General features: G+C 40.0%; 3 protein-coding genes across 7 annotated transcripts; 2 read left to right on the top strand and 1 right to left on the bottom strand.

Annotated features, from left to right (window-relative positions):
- Positions 1–7,618: 7,618 nt before the first annotated feature.
- Positions 7,619–15,304, top strand: LOC111249530 (uncharacterized; the record flags this gene model as incomplete). Its single annotated transcript, XM_086986829.1, has 4 exons — positions 7,619–7,787; positions 8,882–8,954; positions 12,383–12,776; positions 14,346–15,304. Coding segments are annotated over 4 exons (1,128 nt in total), but the record flags the coding sequence as incomplete, so codon positions are not given.
- Positions 14,127–21,777, bottom strand: LOC111249531 (uncharacterized). Of its 5 annotated transcripts, XM_086988224.1 has the most exons (6): positions 21,130–21,772; positions 20,179–20,343; positions 19,181–19,407; positions 18,345–18,850; positions 16,238–17,605; positions 14,127–14,972 (listed from the first exon to the last, which is right to left on the bottom strand). In XM_086988224.1, exons 2-4 carry the CDS (start codon positions 20,329–20,331, stop codon positions 18,697–18,699), a joined length of 534 nt encoding a protein of 177 aa, XP_086844350.1. In that variant the 5' UTR covers positions 20,332–20,343; positions 21,130–21,772; the 3' UTR covers positions 14,127–14,972; positions 16,238–17,605; positions 18,345–18,696. The 5 variants fall into 5 exon arrangements, with proteins under 5 accessions (XP_086844350.1, XP_022659261.1, XP_086844348.1 ...); XM_022803526.2 differs by having other exon boundaries at positions 16,238–18,850; positions 19,181–19,362; positions 21,130–21,777; XM_086988222.1 differs by having other exon boundaries at positions 16,238–18,850.
- On the top strand, positions 16,747–18,314 carry LOC147756261 (uncharacterized). The gene is made up of 2 exons (XM_086988227.1): positions 16,747–16,889; positions 17,452–18,314. Exons 1-2 carry the CDS (start codon positions 16,787–16,789, stop codon positions 17,709–17,711), a joined length of 363 nt encoding a protein of 120 aa, XP_086844353.1. The 5' UTR covers positions 16,747–16,786; the 3' UTR covers positions 17,712–18,314.
- Positions 21,778–23,478: the final 1,701 nt, after the last annotated feature.

Below are 23,478 nucleotides of genomic sequence, written 5' to 3'. Positions count from 1 at the left end.
AATTCAACAACTACGACTAGTACTATTTCTATTGCCGCTGTCGGCCACTGCTGGTATCTCACTCTTGTCTCAAAGACTATCTTTCGGCATAGTCCTCTTTCTTGGCCTAAGCCGATTAGCGCGTAGAACGTCCACCCTCCATCTTGCAGCTGATGGTCGCTCGCTCTCCATATAGTCTTCATTGTTACAGTGCGGAGTTGGATAACGCGCAAGCCCATCGTATCCTTGGATTTTGGCAAAGCGTTGAATACACATGGATAGAAAGGTATAGCTCATAGCGGAGCAGAGATATATCTTCAACTATGGTCGTAGCAATGAGAAACCAACGAGAGACGTTGTTCACCGGAGGAGCTAACGAAGATGGGGGCAGGGTCTGTTGGTTGATTTGTTCGCTTAGCTGAGAGGATAAAGTAAACATTCACACGTTCTGGTGAATGAAAAAGACACTGATAGCGTTTCCGAGTGCGATACATCCATGTTAAATAAATAGCATGTCGCTATTGATGCTGATAGATTAATGCTCAACCGGACGACTGGTCACAATGTGAAACATGCATTGTTACATGGCAATTTTTAAAGTATTTGTAAGACACTGAAAGAGAAAAATTATGCAAGATTTTGTGAAATCTCAAGCTAATTGAAATTTCAGGTAAGGTTTTGTGTCGGCGTTGTACTTACTGACGACGCCTTTTTCCAGCCTAATGAATATTTGAAGATTGTTCTTCAAATAGGTAACCGATAAGATATATTGTAGATTGCTATTAGCAATCTAGCGGAAGGCACGTTTATTTGACGTACCCTTAAGGTCGATTGTTTCCCCTGTGCACCCGTACTGGCGTGCTCGTAAGGAGTCGTTTATTTAATTATTGCATGCTTAACTTATACCTAGGTCGCATTCTCTATTCCACAAGGTTCTTCCGAACCTCATGATATACCGGTACTGCGTGTTTAGTAATTCTGTTTCCAACAAGTTGATTGCTCACTCCAAGAACTAATAGGAACTGCACAAAATCAAGCCCGGATAAACACTGACTTTCTGATTTCCGGCACTGGCCATAGTGTACCGCCAGGGCGGCAAACGCAAGGAAATAATAATGCTCAAAAAGTGCTCTACACGTCCTTTTACGATTCGCTATAGCCTCGTACACACGCGTGCTGCAATGCCAAAGTGCTTGCAACAGAGACAAAAAAGGAAAAGTCAGAGAGAACTAGGTAGGCACAGAAGCCAAAGCGGGGCGGCTGGGGCGCGGACGATTTCACGGGAGAGTGCGCAATCTTTTCTCAAAGAGCGGTGGCACGCCTCAGCTGCAATCGCTGCGAGAGCAGCCACGCCGTTTGACTTTAGCTTGACGCTTCGAAGGTGATGTGCCTAGACGAAAAGGACGCACGAGCGCAACGGAATTAGTCTGTCGATAGGCTGGCTAGTAGACCTGCGAACAGGCGTCAGATATGTAATATCCAAGGTTCCCTGGAGGACGGCCATCACTTGGCTGAGATCATTGCTATTGTATTGAATGCGAACCCAGTCTGTGTACATTGGCTAGTCTAGGTAGGTGAATTGTTCGCTAGCTTTGAAGGAGAATGAGCGAAGGATACGAACAAACGGATGAAGTGTTGTAAACAGGACCGGGAAATGTCCTTATTTCATTTCTACTAATCGAGAACAACCGGGTGTAAATAATTGACACCAACTTACTAAGTTCACGTAGTTCTATTTCCGAGTGAGAGAAGCGCTAGCCGGGTGTTTGTTGGCCGGCCGCTTTTACATTACAATGGTGTTTCGATGCAATATTTCAAAGATCTCTTTTGCATTGCAGTTATTTACCGTAGATAGCAATTGAATGTCTGTTACTCACGGGATGAAAATGTAGATTGGCCCAATCGAGAACGAGCTGGTGCTTCATAATAGTTTTTGCCAGTTTTTCTTCAATGATTTAATAGCTGCACTCTCACAATGGTTAAAAACATAAAGTCAATGATGTGAAATTGCTAGCTGTGCCGTTTGTATTTACCTTTCTTTTGCAGCTGTTTTTAAGCTTCATAATTCATTATGACTTGTGATGTCAACTAGAGTCGCCCTATTTAGAACTTTCCTTTTTAATATAAATTATAAAGTACATATATAAGTTAACTTAACGGCAACGTAATTTGACGTTTCCAAATACTGATGATTTATCGATGGGATTGCGCACGATGTGCAGCATTCCCCATTTATCTAGCAGCAAAGGTACTCAGTGAGCGCAGATCAAACTGACTACTCCTCCAGTTCAGGGGGTTCACCCACATTAAGCTCTAGATCCTTGTCGGTAAGCAATGTTATTCAATCCTTAATCAGGCTTAACTAGCCGGTAGTCCTGTGGTTAATCGGCAGCTCAGTCGGCTAGTCGCGCGGCAGAATCAGACGATGAATCTGCTCTAGAAAATGCGAATAATCGTCTTGCAAGATAGTGTTTAACAGGCTCCTTGATAGGCTTTCTCGGATTAGAAATAATAACACAACCACATAGGCCACAAAAACAAGCCATGTGCGTCGCCTGCAGTCAGTCTTCGTGAAAGACACGAAAACAATAGTAAAAATTGTGTTTACACTTTTTTCAAGGCCTTATGGTCATTCAATATCGAATCTAGCACGTTTCGCCTGCAATAAAGAATGGAAACACTTAGTCTAACTAACCTATACATTTTTCGGTCCCCCTTCAAAATATAAGTTCACCAAATCATGTTGCAAATATAATAAAAATAAATTTATTCGAGATCTGAGACAGAAAAAACAGCCTTTAGTAATTTCCATAAGTCTAACATATAGGTTGGCTACCAGGATCTTCCATAATTCATCTTGCAGAGTTGTGTGTTTCGTGGTGATATCGGCATACTGATTGGAAAATAGGACATTCACAGAAGCCGAGAGACCTGTCATTTTCCAGACACATAGGCAGGAAATGTCTGCGACAGGAAAAAATACTCTTTGAATTTTATCCGCACTCGAAAAGAAAAATGTGCGCTTAGCTTGTTGATAATTTAAAGCAAGTATACGGGTTCAGAAAGAATAGATATTTCGGAACGCCTTGATTCGAGATCATGAGGATCGACATGATTCTCTTATCTAAAGACTAAACGTCGCCTCTGAGCCGGCTTGGAACTCGCACTGTCTGTCTGTCTGTCGGTATCAAGATCAATAAAAGGTATCAATCATATTTCATCGTTAGTCGAAATGGCAAAGGTTTCATAATGGAGCAGGACCAGATGATTGACAGCATGGTTGCATAGGAGGTGTAGGGGAGCTGGATAGCACCTGATCATGAGATACAGATTGCTTGTGAAAAATGATTGGCATTTAAGATCGTTGTTACGTGGACGATCACGGCAGGCAACTGCAGAATGTACGTCATCATATCGTTGTAAGTATGACTGGTCTATTATGAACTTTTAACATTTTCTCCATCAAACAGGTAATATCCCTTTAATGATCGTAATTATGTTTGCCTATTTTTTAGAATATAACTTACGTATAGAAAGCTTTCTATGATCTGACTACTAATTAATATCTATATAGTCGAGGTTTTAATGTTTCTTGAAGCTGAATTGCTAAACTCCCCTTGATTTCTATGTATGATTTCAATTTTCAATCATTCCAAAATTGAAAGACCGAAACAGTGCTTCTAAGTGCATGTTTTTTCAATACATTTTACGCTGTCGTCGTCCAAGGTTTTCCTTGAAAAAAAGAGGTGACCATGACGCCTTTTGTCGCTTACGGGATTAGCCAGATGCTCAACAACACTAGGCTCTCTAGTTGCAGTATCAAAAGTTTACAAATTTTCGTATTTGCAGATCTACTCATTTGCAAAATGACAGTGTCATCAAGAATAAATGACGTTCCACCAAAATCGCTTTTGGTGTAACCCCCAAGTGCTAAACGGGACAACGTATCCTTGTAGTACAACTGGAAACAGCATAGTCACTCTGGCAAAATTCTCAGAATAATTAACCCCATTAGGTCTGGTAATTTGGATAACACTAACATAAACATTAAAAACAGGAGTTTATCGCATAACCTAACGAGTGCCACAGGCCTAAAAAAATTCAAAGATGCGAAAAACCGTATCGGCTTAAGCCGACCTTAAACGTGTGAAAAGTTACATCTGTTACTGCTTTTAAGCATTGCCTCAGAGGGCTGGCTCGCAGCAAGAAAAATTGTGTGTAGGCCTGACTGTGAACCTAGACTATTTGACGACTATCTAAACTCAGTAGACAAACGCGTAATCACAGCACCACAATCGATATATGAATACGTCAGCGCATGGAGCGGAAAGATTTAATTGTCATCTTCGATTACATAGTGCTATATTTTACGTAAAGCTCTTGTCCCCAGAATAACGGTAAAACATGGTAAGAGAGTTACTATTCTCTAGAAACACTGCTAGGCTTCTCACTCTCCTACCATGTACAAGCATAATAGAGGCAATATATGTTTCGTAGACGTAATGAGGGCAACTGAATATCATCACCTACCACGATTAGTTGTACAAGAAATAAATTTCCCAAATCGCTGCGTTTCGCTATACTAGCGTATGGGACTCTGGCTGGACGCCTCCAACCTCCACCGGCTGCCAGCCTCTTTGGTCCTGTTAACGATTTCCTACTCGTATGACACGTGCTCCTATGTGAAAAAAGCTCTTTTTTAAGAGTCGGTCCGTTCGTGAGTAAGCCTATTTACGCCACATTAACTCGATCACATTCTGTTAGGACTAGCGATACGGGCAGTGAGGGCTATAACCCACCCTGTGCTAACCCTATTTGGTTCGCGTGTCTGTTGTTTGTCTTCTTCATAGTGAAAATGTGAATTACGCCTTGATGCGCAAGTAACGCGCGACGAGGTTAGCGTGCTGAGCACTCGTCCTTCCCTCTTAAGCAAACATAGATACAAGCTATGAACAGTGGATTGCGAGTAGTGCCAACATAGAGTGAAATCTGCCTTGGCCTTAGCGACGCACACATTAACAGTTGCTAATTTGATTGCCAACAAGTAGCAAGAAAAAAAGATGCTGAAAGCGATGATAAAGAACAACTCCAATTGATTTTTGCTCGCGGAATTAAGGGGTAAGTGCGGAGGTATCGAGGGCTGACCAGAGGGTGTCGTTAGAAGCTAGAGTCGGCCGGCTACAGTGTTAAATATCGGTGATCGGTGCCCTGCTAGGGATAATAGTTAGTAGTGGATAGTATAAAATATCTAGACCTTGTGTAGGACGGTAATAACAGCACGTATTGGAAAAAGTATTCGCACGGCGTGCTGCTTCCTCAGGACGGTTTTAATGATGAAGGAGAGTTGCATTAGAAATATAGGTTTTGCTATTATGCATAGCTACATTTTCGTTTGGTTCATGTAAATACTAAGGTATAAACATGTATTCGAATTGAATTAAAAACATGAAATAACAACATATTTTCTAGCCATGCACATGTTTGTAATATGTGTACGGCTTTCTTATAGTGTTTGTTGATCAGTATAGAATTTAAATACGATCCAATTCGTATTGCATGGTGGGCTTGATGTATATCGGTATATGGCAGAGAAGCCCAACTGTACAAAGATTGTTAGTAGAATCGAGTAGTGTTTTATGAAATGGGCAGAGATCAGGAGGCCGTTATTCGGTGCAGTTCCGTACTTTGTGTTTTTTCAGTATTCGGTATTCAGGTTAGCTCTGGTAACTCGAGCAAGTGTAGTGTTTACCTAGGTATAATCCGATTACTGACTATCCAGTTACAAACTCCGCAATATTCTGTGGCTAAGGCTCTTCTATGTCCCGAATTATTATAAAATAAATGGGGGAAAACGATGTCTAGGAACAAAATGTACAATCGAAAGAAAAACGTAGAAGTTTATGTTGCTCCTTGTATATATGCTGCATTATGTAAAGAGATCGATGATGATTAGACGTTTCGAGGCCAACGTTTCATATTCTAAATTAAAACATAAATCGTTGATGACTACCAAATCAGGTAAATTTCTTAGCGTCCCCTTGGCTACAACAATGGGACGGCAATACGAAATACGTTATGCGACCGATGTCAGTATCTATTCACGCTAGACGTAATGCCACGACACATTGTTATGGCAAGTCACAGATACAGAAGCACGCAACCATCATTAACTGGGTTCAGTTCACAAATGAATGATCAAATAACGACAAACACGGCAGAAAAAATACCACATCTGGTATTCGATTATGTAAACACGAAGATATCTGTTAAACGTGAAAAAAGAAAATTCTAAGTTATTACGTTTTGATTTCAGCGTCTAAAGCTAAATTTTCAAACGATAACGTCTTTTAGAGAGGGGATTTCTATGATAAAATAAAACCACTATGGGGAGAAGTAAAAATTTGAAATAAAAAAAGTAAGATAAACAACGCCATAAAGTCCTGTGTTGTGCCTGATTCGAACTGAACAAATTGCAATAAGCCCAGTATTTGTAACCCACAACGGCCCATTTTTTCACTTTCGAAAAAATTGACAGATCATTTCCTATCTTATTGCATAATATAGCTAGCGTAGTTCAGTGTTCAGCGAAATGGGTCGATTAGCCCCAGCGAGATTCCTTTCCGTACGCTCTCTTGGTTAGAGGGGGTATGAGGATGTGCGTCGTTCTCTTCACTGGCTGATGCTAACCCTGCGCTTTCCACAGGCTCTATATAGCAGCACCGGAGACTTTGACATTCCGCCCAAGCCAAACCAAGCACCCACTACAGCGAGTGTTCGAAGCTGATAAGGACAACTCGGGCCTGCCCCGAGCCAACGGGAACAACTTACGCTTACCGTGGAAGAGTCCACACAAACAAAGTAGACGCACACATAACCCTCATAAGCTATAGTGTTCGTCGTAATGTGGGAACACTCAGGGAAATCCAGGAGGCGGAGTCGTCCGATCGAGTGGGCGGAGCCTGAAGCTATATCGGAGTCAACACAGTCGGAGGCCGTCAGCTTTCCAGAGTGTCCGTCCATGTCTAGTACTAGCCCAAGCAGTCGTATTATTTCTATAATATTCTGAAGGAACTTTAGTTGGCAACGGAATGCTCTGAGGAGCATACACCAAAACAAATTTCCCACTCATGGAGGCTCCGGTTTCTTTTCTGTTGGAAGAAAACTGGCTGTGATATAGTTTTAGCAAACTTGCGACGATTTTGCCATGGTCGTAGTGAAAAGAATATATAAATGATCAGCGAATTTAGACAAACTATTGTGTGATGCCAAAGGATTATGAGACTCGAACGAGGAACGATTTAATTTAACGCCTGGTAGCGCTTGGGTACAAATGAAATGATTGAAATCATCGTTGGGCTGTAAATTAGGAATCGGCAAAGAGATATTCTTAAGTGAGGCTCAGATTGTTTCGGTAGACTTGTGCTTATGCGTCAGGTTAGATCGTTTTCTCCATGCCTTGAACAGCTCTCGATGAATATGAAATCCTAACTGCCGAAGAAGCTTTATCGAGTGCTGGACTGGTTTGATATAAAAAGCGCGACTTGCCCCTGCTGCGAGTTTGTGCATTGTGTGTGTGTGTATCTATGAGCGCGTGCTAAGTAACTTCAGTGAATTAGCTCCAAGTCACCCCGCTTGATCATGTCGAAAGACGATATGTCCGATTCGGAATCGGAAAAAGGTTTCTCCGAATCAAGTTCTAATTATTGCCTCAGCGGAGACGAAGGAACGACGCCAACCCCTTCCTCAGGACCACAGGATTCGGGCAATACGAACACCCTCGTCGAACAATCAAACTACATACGAAGCAGGTGAGATAATGCCCTCTATATGTAGCTTTTATCTAGTTAGGGCATAACTGTTTCTCCAGCCTCGGTTATCATCGGCTTTATATTAGTGGCAGAGTCTCTGCCTCCTTCTGCGTGTGAAGACAAACCTAAACCCCAAATGAAATGTGAATACTGCCATTGGATTTGTATTACTTCATTTCGTAGTTAAAACTTACACCCCCAAGTAGCGCCTAGCATCTTTTCGTTGACATGGGCGTATCAGTCCAAACTGATTATGCAAATTAGTCTTGTGATTCTGAAAGATTAACGCCATTAATTTAAAGGCAGTTAAAAAGAACGTAAGTAAAATATCAAACGCGCAACACTTACTTATGCCCGGACGCTAACACCAGTAATCTGTGATGAGACGATTTTAACCATCACGTAAATAGGAATAATTTCGAATAATACAGTATATCTTTATTTGCTTTTTTATTTTTAAACACTAAGCCATACGGATGGAATAGAGTTATTTAATTATATGTAAAGTTATTTAACTGTAGTAATTCATTTTATTAGCGTATACGAAATTCAAGGGGTTCAAAATGTATATCAATATTCTCAAGAAGATAGCTCTTTTGTATCAAATCTCGTGCATTACATTGCCTCTAGAACGGAAAGGTTGATCGCGGCATCGATTTTTTAAAGTAAATCAGAAGAAAAAAAAAACAATATTTCAATTTTGAAGGTGAACGACGAGTGTCGCATGATAATCGGTCCCCAGACAGCGCTCATCCTTTCAACGTGTGCCTTCTAAATCTATAATTCAATCTCTGCATCATCGAAGTGTTTCTGGCAAACCATTGTTGACTGTTTTGCATTAATTGGAGCGTCATGCGTTAACTCAAACAGTGGAAACGATACTGTGCATGTTTAGCTATGCGAATTACAGTATCAGCAGGTCTGCCATCTTCCGAAAGGCCGTTCTCTCTTACTTTGCTGAAGACGTCGTCGCTCCCTTCCAACGCTACCATAAGCCTGTATTTGTCCTATAAAGTTTTATAGTGTCCTATAAAGTTATATAGTGATTTTAGAACAATATGCGAATTATGCTTGTTCTATCCGATTTTTCACAGGGGAAAACTATTGGATTCTGACAGGAATTGCCCTGAGGTTTCAAAGACTGCAGAGTACTGCACTTTGCCAGAGGTAACTGGTAGTTATTGCAGCCTTTAATTAAAATGTTCTACTCAATCTCGTACGCAAAATTACCAAATTGAAGTGATCTTAAGCTTGCGCGCATACACCGAAGCCAAATATATGCCCATATAACGGTTCTAAAATCAAGTCAAGCAAATAATACTAATAATAATAAGAATAACAATGATAAACATTGATACATGTGTAACGTTAGGACTGTGAGCACTGATTCAGCTACCATCGATATGGTCGCCGTACTACTTTCAAGGAGGTTTGTTTTTACTGCCCCTTGTCATCGTCTTTTAGGTGAGCAGCGTCCTTGAAGCGTTGCCTCCAAGAGCACCCAGGAATTTCTAAAATACTAGGAACCCTTGAGAACTCTCTTTAAAATCTCAGGAATATTGTTGTCCAGAAATCCGAATAATCTGCAGTGTTTGAAAAGGTGGAAAATTCCTCTCGATTGCGACCGGCAGATTATCTTCGACGATGTCGAACATTGATGAACGGTAGAAAAACACATATATATATATATATATATATATATATATATATATATATATAGTATTAGAAAATTTCGAATCGCACAAAGAACATCCATAGAAGACGCTTCAGAACAACATCGTTTAGTTTTTTTGCTCTAAGGCGTTAGAAGGATTTTAAGTAAACCTAGTTTCTCTTTTCACGACTTTTTTAAATTATAAATACCTTTCTAAATGTGTAGTTACATGAAAGGTGAGTTCTATGAAAAGGCACCTTCAACACTAGATAGATTCTAATAAGTGTGTTATGATTCCGGGAATGCGCCTTTTGAGAGAGAGAGAGAGAGAGAGAGAGCTGGGATCTGCTATATCGAATTAAATATATCCTAAACATGTGATAGGTCAACCGCGCGATTTGCTTCTCAGTGCTTCACCCTTGTTCCGACCTGGCCAGTCGCTCTAGAGACGTGTCGGACCGTCGGCGAGGCCGCGTAAAGAAAAAGACTGAACCGACCGGTGTGAAGTGAGCGTTGCTTTAGCCACCAAAGAGGTCGGACATTTCGACGCGAGAGGCTGAGTGCTTGGATTGACCATGATTTTGGTGACTTATCGTACAGTACTGCATCAAGCTCATAGGATAACCGCGTCAAAAGCCTCGCTTAGCGTAACGTTTATCGCGAAGACGATCACGTGAAGCATCGCGGCAAAGGAGGGGCGGGGTGCCTCCAACAACTGTGTAGGTAGCTGCTCGTTTGCCAATGGGCTACAGCAGTACTTACATGGCAGATGCTGAAGCGTGCGAAATATACCTCGACATCCCGGCACTGAGAGTAGCGGCGTTATCCATGACGACGGCCTCTATGGCCTCGTAACAATGTTGAAAAGCAAACATTGCTTCTTGCACGACTCGGGCTATCGTTCAACCAACTGAGAAAAAGCGAATGAATTAAATGTAGTAGTACATACTCGCTAGAGTGAACAAGAAAGCATGTTTCGAACACGCGACAACCCCACAAAACCGCACTCACCTTGGAGAACGGCCGTATTGACGGATTTGCGAGCGTATGGGGCGACCGAGCACATGAACGTGTATGTAGGGTGAAAAACTAGGTTGCACTTGTACAATCAAATTAATTTCCAGATGAGAAAAAGCCATTTTAACAAGTGAACTATATTTAGGCAAGGTAAGTAGAGACCAGCTCTATATATATTTATACAGGGCGCTCAAAGAGCAGATGACGGCTTTTCTAGCTACGGCTTTGAAGTTACATATCCCAGGTAATACGAGTCGCGTTGGTATCATTTGAAAGCTGAAATTTGACGCTAATAGATGTATTCAAATTATTAGCATGCTTTTATTTAGAAATGAGGTAAAACGCTTTCAATTTGAATAAAATTTCTACAAAAATTAGCTCTATTTTAGAAGTTCATTTTGGTCAAGGCGCAAACGATGGCCAGGTCCATAAAAAAAAATAGGTGCTGTTTATGTTCCAGATGAGTTGTCGGAACAATAACTTAAAAACAGTTCCATCGGACCGAAGCCAAAACACGTGATACTAATTTATATTTAGTAAAACTAGAAAGAAATCGTGCATTATGAGCTGTTGCCACTTGGAAAAATGATGATTTATACTGTCAATAACTAACGCGATTACGACAAGCTACTAAAAAAGTAGACCGGAATCAGTGCACAGGAGGGGCTTCATCTTCCGCCATAACAATGCCAAACTACACAAATGTTCAGCAGCCTAGTAAAATGAGAAAAATTAAATGGAAACTTCAATACATTTGCCATAAAGCTGAACCGCTTAATGGAATCAGAACTTTCTTAATGGAATTTATTTATTTTTCCCAGAGATATGGTAGAACGAATTCTTCTGATTTTTTTTTAACCTAGAAATTACAGAAGTTGGACTGATGGAATTGTGATGCTATTACGAAAATTGCAGAAAACATCGATCAAAATGGCATATATTTCGTATAGTAATATTCTTTAAAACTATTTAAAAAAGAAAAATAATTGTTTCACTTTTGGCTTATAAATAATCAAAACTCTTAGGTCGAATACGTTCTCTCTGGGACCGTTTTTTGTTATCGATTATCCGGAAAGAAGTTGGATGTCGTATGTTCAACCTAGTTAAAATCTCTTTGTTGGTCCTTTATAGCGGAATCGATAGGAAGAGGCCAATCTACAGTAGAAAAGAGAGTCATTGTCTTGTTTTATGGGGTTCCCTTAATCACGTTACGAGAAAATACTGTGCGACCTATTGACGACTTCAGTGTAGTTACAGCTGACCTCCAAAGCTTGTTCCTGCACCCACGACTCCTAAACTTGTCATGTGGTCATGAGTACGAGTCAAGTACGTGTACATAAGTTATCAGGAGCATCGATATCTAGCAGCACATATACCGTAGAAGAACAGAAAGGATATTTTCGGGAAGCTTGAAGTATCTTTGAAATTTCATAGTCAACAGACCACGTTCGGTAAGCTTGAAGTGTTAAAGTGAATAGAAACATAATTTCTAATTTATAAGATTTCACACCGATGACGGCAACTCTCCCGTTCAACTACGCTGGCCTTAACTATGATGTTTGCGCAGTACGTTTGCTTCAGTCTTTTTTTGTTGTAAAACGCTCTAAGGCGGAACGTTAAGTGATCAACTACTTGTTTCAGCATTGTACCGTAAGATAACTCTATGCAGTAAACGCCTTTAAGTTTCCCCTAGAGCTAAAATATGTCTTGTTAGCTATGGATGCAGTCGAATCCACACACAGAGACGCAACTTATAGAATATCGAAACATCTATTAAAAACCTTTAGATAAAACTCGTGCCGCCTGATTTTCAAACAAGAGAACATAACGTTACATAAAACATTCGGCTTGTTTTTGGATACTCTATTTATAATTTGGTGGAAAGCCATTGCCAGTTTAACAAGACAGCTCTTCTTCGCCACAGGCGGTCTCCGCTGTCGTACACCCTTTCAAGGCCACCTCCGCTTCGGCCGAGGACCCCACCAAGACTTGGAGGCCTTAACAACAGTCTCGGAGGTCCTGGACCAGCGCCCGTGGGAGTCCACACAAGACGGCCATCGGCACCCAGCAAGAGGATGTTCACCAACAGCCGCGAGCGTTGGCGTCAACAGAACGTGAACGGAGCCTTTGCCGAATTGCGCCGGCTTGTCCCGACGCATCCCGCTGACAAGAAGCTCTCCAAGAACGAGATACTGCGTCTCGCCATTCGCTATATTCGGCTACTGATGAGCATCCTCGAATACCAGGACAACAGCCTCGGCTTGAGCCGGCAGCAGCAACCACTGCAGGCTACGGCCTCAAGTGAACCTACGACCCAGGTGGGTAAGAGCCCTTCACACTTAGCTCATACGATAGACGAAATAAATGTATCGTTGATTCTTGTATGGCTACACCATAAACGATGTTAGTATATCTGCATCACTAAAAGCCATCTCATTCCTCTCAAAATAAGTACAAAATCTATTACTAGCATATACGTTTTGACTCGAAGGAAATTTAGCCTTTGCGTTGGATCTTTCACTTGTTTAAGCTTAAAGAGAGAAGTCCTTACATAGGGGCATGCAGGAGCTGTCCTGGAGACTCATAATGTTGAGCTGACCTATTTATTATTAGAAGTTCAAAGCGTGAGACCACACGGGCAAATGAACGCGTCGCGAAAAAGGTTAGATTGGTTAATTTTGAAACACTGCTCCAAGTCCTCTCACACTGGTTGTGACCAGAGTCCATCAAACTAATCGGCCCCTATATTACGCGTACTCTGTTTCATGTGTTTAGCGGAATTGAGGCTGCTAAAAACGCTACATTTAAAAAATGCTAGTAGGAAAATCAACATACGTATATTTCAAAGAGACACACATACTCCGAGATGTTAATTACAGTACCCACATAATAAATTAGAGTGAGTATATAAATCTGTATTACATCAAGCCGTTATCCATTGTTGCCATTGTATTCGTTGGAGTAAAAATGTAAAATAAAAAAAATATTAGTCTAATAACGGTTATTATTGTTAGTATTACCCGCGGCAGGTTTAATTTCGATTATTTTTTTATTCTTGAGTTCGTTTACAGATTGGATTATTTTATTGCACATCTATTTTTCTTTAAAATTTCAATAACTGGGTACTCGATGATCTGTAAACAACCCGGAGACGAAAACTAGCTCCCGTGTATCACAATTTAGTGGCAGGCTCAGTACGTCGTTGATGTTGATATATTCGAGTACGACGTTAGACGGTAAAGTATCATCCTTAAACAGGTAGTCAAAAATTTCGTTAAACGTATTCTTAGAAATGATGGAACACTCCAAGCCCCATCAAACGAGCTTCGTTTATGCGAAATGGGAAATTCATGTATCCCTATTCATAATAACTATAGATACATCGCAGTAGTAATCGTGCCAGATCTGGTAACTTTGACAAGGTTATGACAATGGTTCAAGTTCCCAGAGCTGCTAACTTTCTTCTATTTCGCTCTAAAAAAAAAGTGGAAGACTAGATAATAACGCAAAAAAAAAAATCTTTTTTGAAGTATTTGAACTACCTGTTATCTAAACATACCAGTGATAAAAAAAAAATTAGAAATAAAAAGCTTCTACGCAAATATTACATATTACCTTTGCAAACACTACAAACTGATAAAAAATTGCAGAAAAAATGCTCACTGGGCTAACGCTTTCCAGAAACCCTATTTATTATCTCTAATCATTCACAGCAATATTATACAAGAATGAAACTTCAAATGCATCTTTACAAGGTGATTACGATACAAACAAGCGGAACAGTTCGATAAAACCAGAAGTTAGTAAGTCGATTTAGTATAAGCGTCTCAACGGTGGTATTACTATTATATTTTTAATCATATTCATCCTCTTCCTTATTTTGGTAGGCGGTCCACACCTTGACAAGCACGCCCCCGGTGGACTCTTCGGCAAACTTCGGCGCAGCCACGATCCAAGGTAGCACCGGTACGGGGGTTAGTTCCGGCGGTGGCGGCTCCGTAGCTTATTATCCAGCTACAGGCTCCCCGACGATCTCATCCTCAACGCCAGTCGCACCTGCGCCTTCGTTGGCGCCACCGACTCAACGATCCGCGCAGCACACGTCGCAGGTATCAGGGCAGGGATCGCCCGCTCAGGTTTGTCGAGGCGCAGCCGGCACAGCAACCATCATCACTGGTCTGGTCCTACAGAGTTCCACTGTTTGTCTACATAACAGTTCGTCTGCACGCCATTCGTGCGCTGCCACCATGGGCCAGCGTTTAACAATGCTGCAGTGCACCGCCGGAATAAACGCCAAACAGGAACCGCCATTACAGCCGCCGAACTCCCCAACTCTAACCTCGACTACGACGACAGTTGAACCGCAGTCCGCTACTTGAGACAAATTTCACGTTGTGCGCTTTTCAGGAAAATAATAATGCAAAATGTGAATGATGATTTTATGAAAATCATCTACTTTGAGACCATAACAGCGATGAGTTTAGAACTCTGGCGAAGTGACCGAGTGATGAGAACTGTAAAATCAAGTGCATAAGATTTGGTGAATCACATTCGAGTCCACTTCTATATGCTACAATAAAGTAAAATTGTGTGTTTAGTCCCTTTTCTGATGATCTTCTATAGAATCTATAGTGGACCAGACACTGATTAATAGGAAGTGGAACTTTTTTAAAATAAAATAACAGAATTGTGGAAATTCCATAAGTTCGTTCAATCAATATCGATCTACCCACCGAATAAACTAACAAACTATACCGACCTAGTGTTCAAAGAAGCACGCCTTTTTATAAAGTAAACGCTGTCGTTCCTAAGTTAGATGCAGAATAAAGACTCGTCCAAGGTTCAATCCGTTTAACATGTGATTATATCGTTAAACGATCTAGGGGCACTTACCTGTGCAGTTTAATTTAATATGCTATGAATTCTATGACACTTTTATATACGTATAAGCAACATGCGTGAGTTCACTCTAGTCCACAGTGTCGCAATGGATAGCTCGTAACTAGTGAGTGCTAGGAACCTCACGAAATGTGTTTGGTATCACATTAAAATCTCGAGATATTGGATTCGATCTACGATCAAGCATCACTGACTCTGCCGCGAGAAGTTGTGAATAAATAAGCTTTGCATAGTAGGTAGGAATACTACTATAGTTAGCAAACCTATTCTAACTCGATATACTATGTAATATCTGACTAGGGGAAAAACAAACGCTGTCTAGTACTGTGCAGGCTCTGTTTTCATTAATTATAGCAGCAATAAACAGAAGAAAATGGTTTTATGTTAAGCGACTAGTTACAGCTGTCACTCTGTACGTTTAGCTATTTAAAAATAAATAAAATTTCAGCATATAATCGAGATGTGAACAGTCCAACAATCCATGTGTTAAACTTGGGTGAGCTTAGACATGCTAGCTAATTCGAAGCACGGTAGTGTACCGTGCCGAGAGTGCAGAATATGGTAGATGTAGGTGAACAGCCACAAATGTGATACGTTTACCGATACGATTTCGGCCCGACAGAAGCTTGTAGTTTATCCAGAAATGTAAATTGATCTTATTTTTTTTTCTTATATAAACTTACTTTCACTGTTCGATCTATAAATAGGAGAGAAAAATTTCTTTTTGGCACTTCAAAGGTATGCTGCTTCTAAAAAAATCATTATGAGTCTAGATATACGTATAAGCATAACTAAATTTTCTGTCCAACTAACGAAAATCTACGCGTTTTACCTTTACAATATATGTAAGGCTCGAACGTACCGCAGTGGGACTTCTTACCTTATCGATAAATTTTAGCTCGTACAGTTTCATAAATTTTAAGATATACACGTGCATCAGTCTTGCTCAGAGTCAAATCCCACCATCATTTTCAAACAGACGTAAAACATTACGTAATTTTCTCTATTATTTGTCACCATTCGGCCATCTGATGGGCAAGGGTCCACTGTGACACCGTGTAATTAGACAAAGATCACAGGCGTAAACGCCAGAAGATAGGCGTAATAATTGGATAATAACAGATAAAATAACCTAAACCTACTATATTTCCATTTGATTTAATCTTTTTTTGCGCCAAAGCATGCAATATTTGTATTTATACACGGTAATTCCTGAGGCCCCTCACTAAGCATTGTGCTTATATGACCTTCTGCGATAAACAAAGAGATCGGTTATCTTCGTTCTCCCATCTCCTAGCCATGTTCTGTTTTCATTTTAAGAAAGCGTCGCATTGCGCTAGTCTTGTCTAGGGACATTTTTTTCTCGCAGCCCGTTAGCCAACTGCTGGTTGAAACGGTCTGGACGGCACGATAACTGACAAACGCCGTCATGTTGCTACAACAGAGATCATTAAAAACTGTATTCTGTACATTAGCCGCTCTTCAGTTTGTCGTAGCCTATTCACGGACGGTAAACTCGAACCGTAAATCGTGTAAGTTCTCTTTATATAGTGTCTCAATACAAACTTATTTTCTTTCGTCCGTGTCATACTATAGTTATCTGTCAGCTTCCGTTTTTCACAGCGGGTCACAAAGGAGATTTTCAATTCAGACAAATCTCTAATGTTACTATCAGGTAGGGAAAAGCGTTTACGTGCATGCAGTTTTTTTTTGTGTAATCATAAGAACTATCGTAGGTGCATAATTTGGACGTAACCAGTTATCGGAACCACACTTCGCCTCTAGCTTGTTGATTGCGATTTCTTAGTAATTCTACGCTCTTTTAAAGGTTTGATAATCGTACATTTTTTGACAGTCATGATGACTATATGCATGCCTGTAAAAAATGCGCAATGGAACTGCAATAAACGATAGGATGGCGTGCTTAATATGTGCTGTGTTGACTCCAGTGCACGTATAATCCACGGACTCAAAAGTAATTTCTCACTTCCTGTTGAGAGCGAACAGAATTTATATCATGTTTGTCTTTTATTTCTCCCTGTCACGTCAATCCACATTATTTAACGATTTCAAATCTGTGTCGATATGTTACAGCAATTCCTCATGTCGAGGATTCCTCGGTAGTACGTTCGCCATGCGACACGTATATGTTGACCGCATCAAGGGCTGCCTGTGAGCGATGTCTCCAAGCAGAACCGCAGTTCCGCCAAAAGCTGTGCGATTTGACCGGTGACACCTGGAGTCAATTCTGCAATTTCGATAAGTGCTATTTTGATAAATGTTGCACTCCTAGTGACGTCTTTCAAGAAAGACCTGATGGATGTCCGCTATGCTTTGAAACGACGAAACCATAATCTACGATGAAACGATACGCATAATCAATAACAGGACTTCTATCGCCAGTCGTTTATTTGTTTAGCCAACAATTAAATAGCCAGCGTAGACGATCAGATTATAATAGAAGACATGAGAAAATGTAATGATCACACATTGTGTATTTCTCTATAAGAAATGACTCAATAATTGACTGACACATTCGATCGGCTATTGTGTCTATACTACTCACCAGTATCCCTGCTATATACTAGCTCGTACGTGATTTGTACTCGGCCCTCCATATTGATGCTAATATTAATATAGTAACGAAGGAGTACTTGTATCAGTCTGACTTTCACGAGGTCAACTGAATTTTTAAATTAGGCTCTCTACTTCTTCAAAAATATTTCTTTTCATATGAATTTTCAACAAAGTAATTGAAACTACATTACCTTCACAAATATAAGTGGTAAGGGTACGTTTTAAGAATTCGAAATTTCCATACTTCCAAACACATCTTTCTTCTTATAAGTATCATTACTTCTGTTTCACAGAGAATTCCTAATACTGTTTTCAGCTGTCAATACAGATTGCGCTGCGTACTATCTAAAATAAATTACTTATATTAGTCATCAGCTCAACCCAATGAACTACTTCTGGGACAATCTTACCGTACTCTTTTGTCCCGGGCGATCGCAGTCCGGTGAATAAGTTTGATCTGCTACGGCACGATGTAGTTCAGACGAAGCTTCTGCGCTTCATCCGACCGTGAAATTTCAGATTCAATATTTTCCACGTTGCCACGTAAATACAACAATAAATAAGGGTGTCACGTCTCACTTGCATACCAATTTGATCTAGGCACCCAAGAATCACCTTTACTGATACATTTTTTTTCTAGTATAATCATGTATTCAAGCAAAAACCGACTGAAAGTCTTAATACCCGAAGCAAGATCGTGGACCTCCCAATATACTGAAACACTTTTTCACATAATACACTGGAATGTACGTCATTTTTTGCTTATGTCTGCGTTTCGAAAACTTTGTGCCTTTGGATGAATTCCGCGAAGGGCTCGTCTGCGGAACACAGCAGGAAAGTCCTTTGGTGATGCTGCAAAATACGTTCGAGAAGGTCCGCTTCGCTGTTTAGATTGGTTAGCTTGAGGGTCTGGTCTCTGCAATCAAAAAACACTTCAAGTAAATTACTATAAAAATAGTTACTCATAATAGACGAAGCGGTATTAACTATAGTTTCCAAGCTCAAAAATTGGCGCGCTTCAAAATACTCGTCGTCAGCTCCGAACAACTCCGACACACGTTAAAGAAAATGAAGTTCTTCCTCCAGTCGTTGCCATTTATTCTCTGGGTTAGTATAGAAAATCTCGAACGAAAAATACTTGTATACTAGTATTCTACTAGCCACTTCATTAAGCATTAGCTATGCAAGCTAGTCCCCAATTTCTCTACAACTTGGCGGTATTAACGTGCTGATGACTATAATTTACATTAAACTCGTAGATTTTGATGATGATGTTGATGACGCCGCCGCCGCCGCCGCCTCCTGCTTCACACAGTTCTGATGATGCTCGGCGTTCAAGGAGTGGTCCATGTTGTCATCCTCATTCGTAAAGTTTTCCTTAGACAAATGGCAGTTAGGTGCCGGTCCACTACTACCGGCAACCGACAACTGCGGTATAGAATAAATATTAGCCTTATTGAGGATTTTCTGCACCTGTCAATAATAACAAATCGAACAGAGAACAGGGGATAGGAAAAGTTCAGACAGCTTGATGGAAATTCATATGTTTATTTTTGCAACACTGCAGGGATCGATCCTCGGAACGGATCGATCGGATATCACCCGATTCTCGTCGTATTTTCTATGTTTTTGGCAACTGCGTGAGCTCGATCATTTTACGTGTCTTGGTAGTTATCACAAAGATTTTCTTATGCGTCGTCTTAAATTGAAGCTGGTGCCATGTACTTTTGACTAACTTAAACGGTTAAATGTGTTGTCAGTTTTCTTTGCTGTAAATAGGCCGGATGCTAGACATTACTTTGTCTTTCACTGCCTTAGAGCGAAATGCACATAAAGCCAATTTACATAGGTCTATAATACGATATTGCCATCTATAGTCAATAGTAATTATAATGTCTACCCGCCTAGTGAAAATGATTTTCGGTCTTACGCGAACAGCGCCATCGACGCATTGATCTGATAAAAATTTGTGCTAGGAAAAATTAACTTACTGGACGTGTCTAGACTTACTCACCAGTTGAACCTGTAATAAGCCGATAGTTTTTACATTGCCCCTTTCTGAAGTATTAATAGATTTGCTAAATAAGATAAATAGATGCTTACCGGATGTTCATGTAAAATTCGTGTGCATAACTTAGAACAGACGGTGAGTGTTAGGCCAGAAATAATCGCGACTACATGGAAAAATGATCCATTCAAATCTTTCTTAGTTAGAACAAGTCTTTTGCAAAGGGTTCAGATTACCTTCACAGGATCCTGCGGCGGCGGTGACATCGGGTCATTGGCAAGTTTTTTTCTGTGTTTCTGGGATACCATATGTTGAGTATAAGGCGCTTCGCCATTAAAGGTCTTTCCACAAGGTCCACAACGAAGGATTTTACTTGAACAAGGCTGCATTGTTTTAGTACCCTGGAACAGACATAGATAAACAGACGCTATCTTTTATGAACTGCCATGTTCGCCTGACAAATAATATTTACTAGAAGTTTTTTTAGCGAACAGGAGTAAACGACAGCGGAGCTTATCTAATGATAAATAAATGCGTATACATCTTTAAAAAAACCAAAGCGAGACTTTTAGTGTTGAATTAACTTTCGAGAACGTTCTTGTTTAAAGCCTGTGGCAGCCTGTTTCCGCCGCGTAAAAATGATGAAATATGGACAAATAGTGCGTAAATATTTCGAAATACTAATCGGGACCACTTGCTCTCTATATGCTTATTTTCAATTAGCATAAGCTTGTTTTAAAATTACATGGAATAGAATTCATTTACCATCATATTATTCGTTTTGAGAGAATGGCGATCGAAATTCATTAGGGAAGCTTTCGTAAGCTATTTCATACCCGTTTTAATAACCTGAAGCATATTAAATTATAACATGATTTCAACTTTTTATAATGTTCAACTTTTCGTTCTGCAAGAAACGATTGAGAAGGATCATATTTTTTAGTAATGTTGCTTTTTTCCTGTATTATCGGTGTCTGGCCCCCGTCGCACGTCGTCACTTGTCATTTAGTACGTTACAGAAGATAAAAACAAATCAAATGTTTTGATTCCAATGTGCCGACACTAATGCTAGCGGAGTGAGAAATTCTTTTACGCACAGATGCTCGTCCACTTGTACCAGCTCTCACTGGCTGAATAAAACCTATCGTCTTATTATTAAATGTGACGCTAAAATGATCTTATCTTACCAAGTACACAAATATCCATGAGAAAGGCGTCGTCCTTGATGTCGATCTATCTAAGCCTTCTTACATTAAACGCTACCGAGAAATGTGTTTTTAACTAAATAGATGCGGATGCTAGTGGGTCCAGCTGAAGCCTCCCCACGCCTTAGCAGACGACAACAGACAAATATCTGACTGTCATTCAATTTAGTTCAGGGCCGAACCGCGTCAATACGATTACGTAAACTACAGTTCGGTTACAATGCATCGATGATAATAAAAGCAGTGCTGTTTATATTATACATTATAATGGAACAAAAAAGAAAAGAGACCTAGGACGAACCGCCGATTTAAAACCAATCGTTTTATCAATGTTTTTTTTTCTTCACTAATTCTCTCTAGAAACGTTCATGTTTGTCTACAACTAGAGTGTTATTGATTTTTCTTAAAGTGGCTGAATTTAAGTTGAAGGTTGTCTCGCACGCAAATACATCATACGGCTTACTCATTTTACCTACAACGGAGAAATAAATAAGTCCCCTTGCATGTATAGCCTTAAGTTGTACGGTAGATGGAAAATAGGTTCGTACGTCGTTATTATATAATAAACAGACATAGTATGAATTTGTAATAGAACATAGTCGGCCAAAATGAACGTAAATACTTACGTCAATTGCTCATAAAATCGTATGGAAACTAACACTTATTGTGTTTTCTATTCTACAGTACGTTAGGGACAAAGAGATTCGCGTTAAACGAATCGCCAAAGACGTGATAGCTAATAACATTTAGCATGATTAATAACTTTCTTAAACTAAATTAATAATTTGATCATAGATAATAATAACATTTGAATAAGCAATAGAAACTTTAAGTTGATCAATAATATAATAAAAAGTATAACGAATTCAAGCACAAGCTTTCAGATCATGTCTAAATAATGTTTTATATCCACTATGCTCTTCAGCCTTTTCAGTATGAAACAGTGTCCTTTTGTTAGATTCAGAATCTAGACTACCATCAGTTTCAAGCAAGTTACTGGGACGATCCAATTCTATCTAGTGAAAGTTAGCTTTCCATGGCAGGATTCTTCAATTACCGGATATGCTGATATTCTTTGCAAAGGTGCGGGTGTGACATATTATACTGCATATGTCAACGACATTTTCCATTTGATATCTTTCTAATTTAGTATGTTATTCGAACGATGGCTAGGTTGTCAGACTTTTAATAGAATTCACAACAGATAAATAGGTAAAAGGAAAAACGCCAGGCAGTTATTTAATTGAAATGTTGCGAAATATACCCTACATTTTTGTTGAGTTATTCTTGTGTGGATTGTTTTCTCTCATAAAGGTTCCATAGAAGTTTCGGCGTTGTGTAAAGCTCGTGGGCTGCATATATTGAACCACAAAAACATGATTTTACACTCATTTAGCTGGAATCAACAATATTCTATTGTTTCACGTTGACCTTTAAATTCCATAACAATTCTTCTGGTACGAGCAGCGATGCAGTGGACGCCACCATTTCGAACAACAAGGGTTCCGTTTCACCGGTCGTTCAACCGAAGCCGTTCTCCAATTTTATAATCAAGCAAAATTCTATAGTGCGGACCTTTTATGTTGCATTAGTATATTGGTAACGATGGATTAACAAAGGCAATCTATTAGCTACGTTTTGCTGCATCGATGACGAAATTATTGTATAATAACTACGTAGTTTTCACAGGCATGGTAAAAAAATTTAGAGAAGAAGCAAATAAAGTTACTTTCACTGCTAAGCACGCATGTTTTGTTTAGCCTAATTTGAACGGCCGGGGTTCTTTCAATGGCACCTTGTACGAATCAGATTGAACCATATCTCATTTTAAGCTGTTAGCTATGAATTACTTTAAAATGTCCTGTTGCTTTTTGCAAAATGGTCAGCGTGTTACCCTCTGCTGTACCTATGTTTTAAGTTCCTTAGACAGACATTCCATCACTCAGACGACTGGCTCCCAACCACCACGAAACGCACCGTGTGTATCTATTTACGCCCGGGTTCGAACCCGGACTACAGAGTGTCCCTAAGGCTAATACGAAAATTCGTTAGCCACCAAGCGATTACGGGGATTAACCTCTCGTGACAAAGCTAGAAATGCCTTCTCTTTGTCCCTAACTACTGAACGGACTAGTTGTAAGTGATGCTAGTGAGTAATCTTCGGCAAAAATCACAGTGAAACTGGATTTCGTCAGTAGCGGACGTATTCTGCGCCTTCCAATGAAGCACTCTTCCAGCAAGAAAATGATATTGTTTCTGAACCATGAGATGAATCATCTTACTCATTCCACCATATATAGAAATACATCTAATTTCATATAACAAAATAAC

The sequence above is a fragment of the Varroa destructor genome, unplaced genomic scaffold, assembly GCF_002443255.2.
Source record: "Varroa destructor unplaced genomic scaffold, Vdes_3.0 BEIS01000004.1, whole genome shotgun sequence".
Classification (NCBI taxonomy): domain Eukaryota; kingdom Metazoa; phylum Arthropoda; class Arachnida; order Mesostigmata; family Varroidae; genus Varroa; species Varroa destructor.
The sequence above is the reverse complement of the archived record's forward strand: the minus strand, read 5'-3'. Positions and strand labels throughout refer to the sequence as shown.

What these genes read in the sequence shown, in the direction of transcription:
- LOC147756261 (XM_086988227.1), top strand. Translation starts at nt 16,787, where the DNA reads ATGTTGCTACAACAGAGATCATTAAAAACTGTATTCTGTACATTAGCC. An exon ending in AAACTCGAACCGTAAATCGT is followed by an intron (nt 16,890 to 17,451) that starts GTAAGTTCTCTT and finishes GATATGTTACAG; the next exon opens with CAATTCCTCATGTCGAGGAT.
- LOC111249531 (XM_086988222.1), bottom strand. Translation starts at nt 20,331, where the DNA reads ATGCAGCCTTGTTCAAGTAAAATCCTTCGTTGTGGACCTTGTGGAAAG. An exon ending in CGCCGCAGGATCCTGTGAAG is followed by an intron (nt 19,408 to 20,178) that starts GTAATCTGAACC and finishes TATTATTGACAG; the next exon opens with GTGCAGAAAATCCTCAATAA. An exon ending in TCAAAATCTACGAGTTTAAT is followed by an intron (nt 18,851 to 19,180) that starts GTAAATTATAGT and finishes TTTTGATTGCAG; the next exon opens with AGACCAGACCCTCAAGCTAA.